The 11,940-nt window shown below is 36.6% G+C and overlaps 1 protein-coding gene across 1 annotated transcript; it reads left to right on the forward strand.

Annotated features, from left to right (window-relative positions):
- The first annotated feature begins 4,149 nt into the window (after nt 1-4,149).
- LOC117115295 lies at nt 4,150-11,670 on the forward strand. Its single transcript, XM_033259019.1, has 2 exons — nt 4,150-4,403; nt 9,268-11,670. The coding sequence occupies exon 2, from the start codon at nt 9,274-9,276 to the stop codon at nt 10,990-10,992; it is 1,719 nt and encodes a 572-aa protein (XP_033114910.1). The 5' UTR covers nt 4,150-4,403; nt 9,268-9,273; the 3' UTR covers nt 10,993-11,670.
- Nucleotides 11,671-11,940: the final 270 nt, after the last annotated feature.

The following is an 11,940-nucleotide window of genomic DNA, read 5'->3' on the forward strand; positions in this document are numbered from 1 at the left end:
TTAAACTAGCAATTCCGTATTATATTTATAAATCTTCATAACATTATACAAAAATTAGATTTTTCATAAAAATTGAAATTTTGCCGGGAATGGGGCTTTAATTTGGGTACTTTAATGAATGAATGAATGAAATATAATGAAAATTTACGATTTTTATAAAAAATGATGTTCTTACATAACATTAAACTGTCATTTTTGAACCACCGGTCACCAGTGGCGTCGAGAGGGGGGGTCGCTGTCCCGGGGCCCGGGTCTACTGGGGGGTCCCGGACCAAGATGAACAATTTTCGGGGTAAGAACAAAATCTCCATAGGGCCCGAGCCCAAGCCAAGATGAAAACTTTTGTTGTCAGATTTTGGAGGAGACTTAATTTGGGGAGCGGCCGAGTGGGGGTCCCAAGTGAAGGGGGAGGGGGCACATGAGGTGTTGCCCCGGGGCCCTTACTGGCTCTCGACGCCACTGCCGGACACCACCTCATTGGTAAAATTAATGATGAAATAACGAATATAATTTCAGTCTATTAATGTTAATGCAACAATTCATAAGGCCTTTTGATGTCCCGAGATGTGCGTCCTTTTGTTGAATTATGGTTATGGTTTTATATTTATATAGCGCCTTCCACGATCGAAACCGTCTCAAGGCGCTTGAATTGCCTTGCTTGCACCGATATAAGTTCTTTGCCGGCAGTTTAGCAGACGGCGTCGCGTCGTCAAGCGCTCACAGGGAGCAGGGTGTGATTCGCCGGCCGATGGGAGTACGATCGTCGTACGACGCAGTGAGTGCCCGGCTTAAGCTTGGTTTCCATACAATCGCTCAACGCTATCGCCGACAGATTTCAGTGATGCTGATTGATCGTCCATAGAGGAATAATTCATCCATGATCGGTCGAATCGGAGAGCTTTAGCGATTGCGTAGGGGACTGCTACAACAACTGCACTGAAAACACCGTATGGACAGTGTAGTGATTGTATGGAAACCAGTTCGACCGACCAATCAGCATCACCGAAAACTGTCGGCGATCGTGTAGCGATTGTATGAAAACAAGATTAACGCATTTACTAATCGGATTATTGATTACTCATTTCCTATTTCCTATTATAGACTACTCGTGAAAACACCATTTAGCCTACATTAAGGTTATTTATTAGGATGATGCATGGCCGGTAGAACCGGGGGGGGGGCCGCCCCCCCCCCCCCCAATTTGTTTGCAAAAAATAATGTCTGGAGATTTTGTGTGGCTGGAAAAAAAAAATTCTAGACCTAACTTTTCAGGACCAGTGAGCTGATTTTTTTTTTTTTTTAATTACAATCAAGAACAAGAACTTAAAAGTCTTTAAAACACACTTAAAATGCCGGGAAAGCTCATTCCCGCCATCTACGAATTAAAATTTTCCCGGGGGAGAACCCCCGGATCACCCTTTCTTTTTGGGATTTATCGATTCAATACTCATTTATTTATGTATGTATACACACATAAAATAAAAAATAAGAAAAATTTACCTGACCATTTTCAAGAGGGGAAAGCCTTGAATTTTGAAAAAGTCATTTAAAAGACATTTCAGAAGTCAGGGAAGGTCATTTTCCGCATTCTAGAAATCGCAATTTTGCCGGGGGGAACCCGGACCCCCTTTCTCTTTGGGGTTCATTAGTTCATTGAATCATTTTCAAGAGGGGGAAAAACCTTGATTTTTGAATAAATTAGAAGTAATTAAAAGACACCTCAGAAGTCGGGAAAGCTCATTTCCCGCTTCTAGGAATCAAAATTTTCCCAGGGGAGACCGTTTTCCAGAGAGGAAACCTTGAACTTTGAAGAACTTAAATTAAAATCACTATAAGATACTTCAGAAGTCGGGAAAGCTCATTTCCCGCCATTTAGAAATTAACATTTTCCCGGGAAGAACCCGAACCTCCCTTTTCTCTTTGGGTTCATTGATTCATTATAATTTTCAAGAGGGGAAAACCTTGAATTTTGAAGAACTTAAAAGTAATTAAAAGACACCTCAGAAAGTCGGGAAAACTCATTTCCCGCCTTCTAGGAATCAAAATATTCACAGGGTAGAACCCCCGGACCCCCCACCCCTTTCTTTTTGGGATTTATGGATTCATGGGAAAAAAATCGTATGCAACTACTCAATTTTTGTATGTATATATACACACATAAGGCCTATCTACTGTAATAACAGGGATAAATTTACCTGACTGTTTTCAAGAGGGGAAAACCTTGAATTTTAAAGCTCAAACCTTGAATTTGAAAACTCATTTCCCGCCTTCTAGGAATCAAAATATTCACAGGGGGAACCCCCGGGCCCCCCTTATTTTTGGGATTTATGGATTCATGGAAAAAAATATTGTATGCAACTACTCAATTTTTTTTATGTATATATACACACATAAGGTCTATCTACTGTAATAACAAGGATAAATTTACTTGACTGTTTTCAAGAGGGGAAAACCTTGAATTTTGAAGAGCTTAAAAGTAATTAAAATTCACCTCAGAAGTCGGGAAAACTCATTTCCCACCTTCTAAGAATCAACATTTTCCCGGGGGAGAACCTCCGGACCCCCCTTTATTTTTGGTATTTATGGATTCATGGAAAAAATTCTATGCAACTACTCATTTTTTTTTAAAGCATAGAGTATCTGTGGTCTATGCTTTAACACAGGCCTATTCTACAAACAAGGGCAGTTAATACATATAGCAAAATCTGACTTAACATATATATATATAGATAGATTAAAAGGCAAAATACTGAAAAAAAAAACAATGCTGTGGGAAACAATGGCTGGATCTCAGTAGAGATACAAAAATGATAAGCAACAGCTAAAAAGTAAACGTAAGTAAACAGCCATATATATATATATATATATATACATATATATATACATATATATATACATATATATTACTTGTTTTGTTAGCCGTCCTCTGTCATGAAGGCATCAGGCCGTCATTGACATATACAGTTGACATATACACTGCTTTTTTGACAGAGAGACACATATTCTGTGCTATAATGTTTTGTAAATGTATCATTGCATAGTTGGTATAATGCATACTTACATATTTTATTATTATTATTATTATTTTTATTATTATTATTTTATTATTATTATTATTATTATTATTTTTAATTGTTTGACTTGTTTAATTATATAGGCCTAATTAACCTGTAACCCAAGGCGGGACCATTGCAGGTACTCTCCTTTCCTTATCGGGATTATGTTGTGCCTACTGCACAGCTCATGGGCTGTGTATATATATTACCTTGGTTTGGCTCTGTAATCATTAGTGGTCGTGGGACTAGTTTGGGCCCTACCTAAGCTGGTCAACGTTTCGTTTGGGTCTATACCCTAGCTGCACTGATGAGGCCTGATCTCATAATTCACCAGCTTAAGTCGTACGGGCCTTGTCTAAACGGTATGACGCTCACCGAGATTGCGAGTTCGATTCCCACCAGACCCTTTTTTCATACTACTATAGTATGGGATCCTTCGTTAATTAACTATGTTTGACACGATTTTATAACATCATCTTCCTATATATTAAGCTCTTTATTATTATCATCTCTTTGAGACAATAATTGATTACATAACAATTGATTACATAGTTATTCTGTAAATCACGTATTGCAATCCTCATCTGGGAAATAAACGAAATGTCCATAAGTTTATAAATAATAAAGAGTACTTTGACCCATAATCTTTCAAAGGTAACTATCTTACACTCAACAGCATTCATTCCATAATATAGGCTAAACGTTGTTTGAATAATTACCCACACCAGCCCAATTTTTGGCAATGCATCAACAAATTCAATATCGGTAATCATTATCGTGAATTTTGGGCTTTTCAAATAACTTTGTTATAAGTTTGTTTACACGATTGAATGTAATCTTGATTTCAGTGACTACTAGTATATCATTATCTATTTAATTTACCTGCGATTTCGTTCTCATTTATACATGAACAACGCTTTGTTTTCTTCAAATTGATAACTAATGTTTGTGCGTCCACGAACAAGTTCATCGGTCAAGACGTACCCGATCTGAAGATTGTTCTGTGCGAATGAAAGTTATGTTTGTAGGCCTGTTATTGTTGGTAGAAGGTTGAAAGCTTCACGATTTTACATAACAATAGTAATACATGGTGCATGAACTTGTGTGGAAGTTCAAAGCAATCTACGGTTTATTAGTTTCCCACAATTCCATTCTTGCAAAGGTCTTCTACTGCGGTACAGATAAAAACTCCATTTTAGTTCCTGTCTGCTGAGCACGAAGAGTAGATGGTATACGGTACGTCTGTAAATTGATCGTCGATCGCAATTAGCTTATCAAGATAACCATCATTTAGCTTAACACCATCTACCCACAAGAACCAAGCTACTGACCGTTTTAAATAAAGTTGTAAGTTGAAGTGTATTATTGACTTGATCACCATCATTTCTTGACAAAAATATTTTAGGCATTCTGAGTGTACTGTGTACTCCAGAAACTGTATATATTCACTTTTTCAGGCCTAATTTGAGCCTTTGGATGTGTGTGCCAATATCTATCCGGCCCGAAAAACGACCACACACTTTTTTTGAATAGACCACGCCCCCTTTTCGTTGATAGACAATTTAAAAATAGTCACAAATGCTTCACTTATTCAAATGATCACATACCGTGGGTGGGTATCATTTCTGAAATTGCACATTTATTGATCGGTATCTTTTATTCATTCACATATTATAAGATTTATAAAATTCCAAAATGGCTGAATCACAAATTGAATGTACTGTACACCTTGATTTATTCATATGTAAATTTGCTTAAATATTATGCATATTATGGGCGTGTAGATATGGTTTTAATATCATGTAAAACACTGGTTGCAGAGAGTTGCTTTCTTTTTAACATTGTTTCAAATGCAACATTTGGTCCAAATTTCATTTGACTTTGATCACTCTGCCTTTTTGCAAAACACTAACTACCGGTACTGGTTAATTAAATTATAAGCTTACGTATTGTGGACTCAATTATAATGGGAGTCGGTTAAAAGAACTTGACCAGAAATTTTACTTCAATACTCATTTCAATCAATTGAATTTGAATTCAAATCGGGGGTGACCCCGACGAGAGCAAAGTGGGTATGGTCGGGCCTCGCTTAAAATGATTTATAAAATTCCAAAATGGCTGAATTTGCTTAAATATTATGCATATTATGGGCGTGTAGATATGGTTTTAATATCATGTAAAACACAGGTTGCAGAGAGTTGCTTTCTTTTTAACATTGTTTCAAATGCAACATTTGGTCCAAATTTCATTTGACTTTGATCACTCTGCCTTTTTGCAAAACACTAACTACCGGTACTGGTTAATTAAAGTATAAGCTTACTTATTGTGGACGCAATTATAATGGGAGTCGGTTAAAAGAACATGACCAGAAATTTTACTTCAATACTCATTTCAATCAATTGAATTTGAATTCAAATCGGGGGTGACCCCGACGAGAGCAAAGTGGGTATGGTCGGGCCTCGCTTAAAATGTTTTGAAAGTGATCAAGGGGGCGGGGGAAGGGGAACATATTTTTCCTCCCCGACGAATCGCGGCATTAATCCCCGACGGGGCCCTGGCCCCACTGGCCCCACTCCTGCTTCAAATAAAAACTATGTACTGTTTATATGCAACATAAACAAGAGTCATAGTAAAAGATAAATTAACGCTAGACATTTTCCTAAAGTATTAATATACATGCTACCAAGGTTAGAATAGGTAATAATTCTTGGTGTATATTACTATGGAGGTATGGTATTACTAGCTCAAATTCACAATATGCTGAAATATTTGGTAACTTGGAAAATGATTGAAGTTACGGATATTTAATTTTTAAAAAGAACTTTGAAATAATAGGAAAGCCAATTTGGAAATTGGGAGATATATTATATACCAATGAAAAGAATATCGAGTGTACCTAATCGACATTATATTACTTGGTAAACAATATTTATATGCAATTTCTCGTGTTATAATGTTATTATAAATTATGAAATTATTAAATTTTTTGCAACTCAAAATATTTAAATAGTTAAATTGATGTGTATTTTTGTGCTAGAATATAAATAATAGAAATAGATTGTCTAGCTTGCTGTATATTATTGTAATACTTCCAATGAATCCCATTGTGATTTTGGCACAGATTTCAAGTTTTCAGAGTGCTAGCTATAGACTATGGGATTTCAATATTTTTCATGTCAAATGTGTCGGGTCACAGATTGATTTATTAAAAGTTGTGTGTCTAGCTAAGCCAGGAGGTATCCACAAAGTTATAAAATAAGCCTACTGTACTTGATTGTAAATAATTATATACAACACCTATGCTAGGCCTCTTCAATCTGCTTGTGGTAGGCCTAGCTGCTTGGCGCCACTGTGAAGAGGGAATTTTAATTTTAAATGCCTGTTCAAACGCAACACCATGGGAACAAAAGTTCTTATTTGCTTGTAAACCTAGCCAATCCGGTTCTAAAGATAATGGTGCAGTGCTTATCAAATTGTATTTACCCTTTATTTTTTTGTTTGGGCTAAGTGGCGCATATTGATTGCATAATGTGTTGTGACCTGCAATAACCAAGGTTCGAGTCTTGGTTCCCCCACCCCCGCCCCCAAAAATACTGTCGTCTCCCAAAATCAAGGGACGGTGGACGGTGGGACATTTCTTCTCCCCGACGAATCGCGGCATTAATCCCCGATGGGGGCAGCTCTCCCCAACGGGGGCCTGGCCGCGATTATTTTTTCCGTACGAAACATTTACATGAAACTCCACTCGGGCCGTCTCGACTTTATCGACCCGAAAATCTCATATTGCAGAATTCAGGTCAAAAGGTCATCAACAACTTCTGATCTGCTCTGAGAACGTCGCTGTCTAATTTTTAAAAATACATTGATGTTACCATGCTAATACTGATGGGTCGTTTAAAATGACATAATATTTGATTGAGCTGCACGAGTAAAAAAGTGTTATTTTAACTTGAGTTACATACTGTGGCAATTTTTATTTTTTAGTTAGGTCTGGGTTTTGCATAATTACCTAGGCCTAGCTACAAAAAATATACGCTTTGTGGGGAAAGCACAAAGAGTAAGGAAAATCGCTCTAAAAGCCAACCTGTAGGCCTACCTTATAAGGGGAAATAACAGAAGATATTCCTCCTGGGCTAGTTATTAATTATAGGCCTAGTAAATAGTATGGTTTTTCATTACAAGGCTTAGGTCAAGGTATTTAATGCTGAAATTATTATTATATTATTATTATTATTATTATTATTATTATTATTATTATTATTATTATTATTATTATTATTAATTATTATTATTATTAATTATTATTGTTACTAAAACCAACCTATAGGCCTACCTTAAGGGGAACTTAGACAATTGAGGAATTAGAGAACAATTAAAAAACGACGGCGCCGAAGGGAAATAATACAAAAGATATTCCCCCTGGGCTAGTTATTATTTATAGGCCTAGTAAATAGTATGGTTCTTCATTACAAGGCTTAGGCCAAGGTAATTAATGCTGAAATTATTATTATTATTATTATTATTATTATTATTATTATTATTATTATTATTATTATTATTATTATTTAGTAACATTAATTACATTACACGGATAGTTTGGCCAAGTTCAATAACGCCGCCGAATGGTATATTTTATTTATGTAATAATATTTCTCTTATGCACTCTATTTTTTATTTCATGCTTTAATTTTTTCCATTTTTTTTTTCAAAATTTCAATCAACGTCTGTATGAAAAGCGTGACTTGGTGTCAGCCTAGGACCCTAGGCCTATACTAGGTAGGACTTAACTTAGCCTGCTGAGTTAGCCCCATAGTTTATCCTTTTTCTCTCTAGCCTTTGGTATTACTGTACCTATCAACACTTTATAAAAGTGGGTACTAGCTGTTGTTGTTGTAGATATATACTAACATTAGAAACATCCAAGAAGGTCACAGTTAGTTACACACGTACATCCCATAAATCCGTAGATATCATAGGCCGACCGTAGGTAAACATAGAAAGAACAATACTGTAATAGTAAAACTCGAGCGTCACGACATTGCGAAGTGTCTGCTCTTGTTCCTCGTATCGAACTTAGTCGAGTCAATCCGAGATGGCCCGAGTGAAGTTTCATGCAAATGTTTCGTACGGAAAAAAATATCGCGGCCTGGCCACACTGGCCCCACTCCTGCTTCAAATAAAAACTAAAATAAAGGGAACTTTAGTAGACAACAGTATGAAAGAGCTTAATCAGTACGGTAGGAAAATTTTCCCAGCAACCAACAACTTTTAATCACATTATTTTAGTACTACAGTATGTACTGTTTATGTGTAACATAAACAAGGGTCATGGTAAAAGATAAATTAACGCTAGACATTTTTCTACAGTATTAATATACATGCTACCAAGGTTTAGAATAGGTAATAATTCTTGGTGTGTATTACCAGCTCAAATTCACAATGTGCTGAAATATTTGATAACTTGGAAAATGGTTAAAGTTACGGGTATTTAATTTTTTTTAAAAAAAGGTTTCTGGACAAAATGGCAATAAACCAAAACGGCAACACTTTTTGACCAGAACGGCAATAGGAACGCAATAGAAACGGCAATAAGTCAAAACGGCAAGACCAAAACGATGCTAAACAATTTGTCATAAAAGTATAAATATAAACTAATTCAATTCAATTCCAAGTTTATTGTCTTCATAAAAATAAAGAAGAAAACATATAGTGTAGGCCTACTACGATTAAATAAGGTAAATAACAGCAGCAGCAGCAATCCCCCAAAATAAAAACGCGCTGAAGTAGTTAAAAAGTCACTCAAATTTTGCGAGCTAACCCCGTTACCTAATCATCGGGATTCCCAGTTTGCCCCTCCCCCCTCCAATCAGTTGGTATTAGGCCAGGTACTGAAACCAGCAAATACTCTAGTAGAGATATCTTACCTGCTTTCCTTTTCAAAAATAATTTCAGACGACTGTTTGATAAGGCAAGAATTTTATACCTTATTTAGCGAACCCTTCGGCCGCCAATAATAAAATTGGCCAAAAATAATAACTGGCCTAAAATAAAATTTTATTTTTGGCCAGTTTCCGCACCCTCTACGAATTTTCAGAAAACACTTTTGTTTTGTTATGGTCTGCGCTCCCCTAAAATTTACAAAAAATATCTTATTTCTACACTGTTTACATTCATCAATAAATTCTTAATTTTTATTTTATTTATCTTTCAGTCAATCATGCACCGTCTTCAAAAAAAAAAATTCAGCTCTGGTAAACCCAAAGATGGTACGTTCTTGGGAGACGTTGAAGAGAGCATGGCAGCTGTACAAGGGAAACTTGATCGACTGAAAAACATGGAGCTGTTTGTCCTGGACAACTCTATGCGTGAGACGACTGTAGCTTCTCTTAGGGCACACACTATTGAGAACAAGCGAGCTATCTACGAGGAAATCAAGAAGTGTGGGTTCAAGTACTTCATAGTGGAGTCATTCAACAACCAGACAAGGATTGGGGATCTGTTCTTGGAAGAACTGATTGCAAAGGGTGAAGATCTGTCCAATGCCTTCGCATTCTCAGAGCTGTGGGAGAAGATTGTTGACAAAGTACCTCAACCAGACATTCCTGTTGGACTTAAAAAGTGTAAACAGTTTGGTATAAAGAATGTCTTCCTTGAGTTCGATCTGATGTATTACAAGATTGATTATGAAAAGATGAACATGGACGAGGTGTGCAAGTATTTGAAGGATAAGATTGACTGGATTCGAGCTAATCTCTCCGAGAATTCTCTGGTCCTGATCAACTTCAGGGATTTCTCCACAACAATGATACAATACCCTGAACGTGTCAGACATATTGTTAATTACCTCGCCAGTCTGCCCAAGAAAGAAAGGATCCTGGGTGTAGCATTTGAAGATCTTGGGGCTGTTCTTCCAGAGCAGCTAGGAGCATGGACACATGCTGTCAAGAATGAGATGGAGAGATGTGGATGGACGGAGGGACAGCTATTGTTCCATCAACATGAGCAGTGGGGTGTAATGCATGCATCTAATCTGGAGGTGCTTGCTTCCGGAGCTACTGGGATGTGGGCAGGCTTGTGTATTGAAGGTGCTGCACTTGGACACGCTGATACCTGCACTGCCATTCTAAATCTCATCAGACTTGGAAACCAGGCTGTACAGAAACAGTACAACTGCAAAAACCTGAGAAATGCAGCCATCAATGTCACCAGAGCAGTCACTGGTGGTGTCAAACCAAATCCTAAGCAACCAATTTATGGTGATAGAGCAATTGATATGGTGTTCGGCTTTATATTTTCGGATCCCACTGCACATGGTGGATTTGACATGGCAGAATTCCTGGGGGTCAAGCGTGAAGTTCGGATCTCAAACATGGCAAATGCTGACATGATTCTTATAAAACTAAAGGATGTGTTCGGAGAAGACCCACAGTTCACTCTGGAGCTTGCTGGAAAGATGAAGGAACAAATGCTGAAAAATGCATCAGAAGGCAGAAAGGAAGAATACAACAGCAAGATAGGACTAGCCATGTTATTCGACCAAGCTGGTGGGAACATGACAAAAGAAATGGCGGATGTTATTGCCGACGCCAATAAGACGTTGCCATTCATCAACACTTTGATAGATGAGATTAAAGCAGAGTGGGATGAGTGGGATGGCAGAGGCGGCGAGGTGGACAACCAGCTCACATTCGATCACTTCTACACCGGTTTTATGTCTCCTTACTTTGGCTGCTACCGATGCGAGGACAGTCAGCAAGGCTTGAGAGCGCTCGACATGGATGCTGATGGTATGATTGACTGGTTTGAGTTTAGACATTTCTTGCTTTGGGCTGGTAGACAGCATCCCAATGTTAAGACTAGTCAGGAACTGCTTGATATTGCGTTTAGAGATGGCCTCATCCCTGCTATGAAAGACGAAATGGATAAAAATAAATAAGGCATTGAGGACAAATAATAAGGTTGATTTTAACAGCCTTCAAATACTTATGATTAATAAATAATAAAGTAATTTTTTATAAGAATTTAACAGGTTTTTACTAATTTGCCTTTAGTTTAATTTTGTTGTGCCCTAAAAACTTTTAATTTAAATTAATAGTAATAGTAATAGTAATTACAGATACACAAGAATTTAATAAATTATTTACGAATCGCCATGTTTTCTGCAGTATAGTTCTTGACGATAAATAATAATGAATGTAATACCAGAATTTAACACAGATTTTTGACTAATTGCCATGTCTTTGCATTCCAATACAATATTAATTTATGTGAAAAGGATATTGTATTGTGTATATAGGATATGTAATAGGAAAATTAAACAATAATCATCAAACTTGTTATGAACCCTATATGCTATTATAGAATTAAAACGGTATTAATATGCATGCCAATAAATTATATAAGGGATTCTTTCGGTTTCTGTAATATTGAGTTGCATGATTTGCGTACTAATTATTTAGACTTGGTTTCAGGATTGTTAAAAAGTTTCACTATACATTACTGATATTTCATTGTATACAAATGTTGTTCTATTCATTTACACTGAAGCTGAAGATGGAAATTTTGTTCCTGAAGCTTTTCTTAATGAATAAATTCTATTATGCTAACCATAAAATGCCTAAATATTTTTAATTGTAGCATCATTCTTGAATGAAAAAAAAGTGATGCCCAAGCACCGATTTTTTTAAAATTTGTAACTAACTTCAAGCAACCTTATTCAACCTATATTTTCGCGCAGTACCACACGATGCAGCGTAGAGTTAATGCACTTGCAATATGGGCCGATACCTTTTCTTCACGAATGATATGGAGTATTTAGGGAATTCTTATAGCCTCTTGAATAGTAATACAACGGCGAAAATCGGACATGATGAACCTTTTGTAC

The sequence above is a fragment of the Anneissia japonica genome, unplaced genomic scaffold, assembly GCF_011630105.1.
Source record: "Anneissia japonica isolate Jap-2015-1 unplaced genomic scaffold, ASM1163010v1 scaffold287800_len1627635_cov199, whole genome shotgun sequence".
NCBI classification, from domain to species: domain Eukaryota; kingdom Metazoa; phylum Echinodermata; class Crinoidea; order Comatulida; family Comatulidae; genus Anneissia; species Anneissia japonica.

Coding starts and splice junctions, on each gene's coding strand:
- LOC117115295 (XM_033259019.1), top strand. CDS start 9,274: ATGCACCGTCTTCAAAAAAAAAAATTCAGCTCTGGTAAACCCAAAGAT.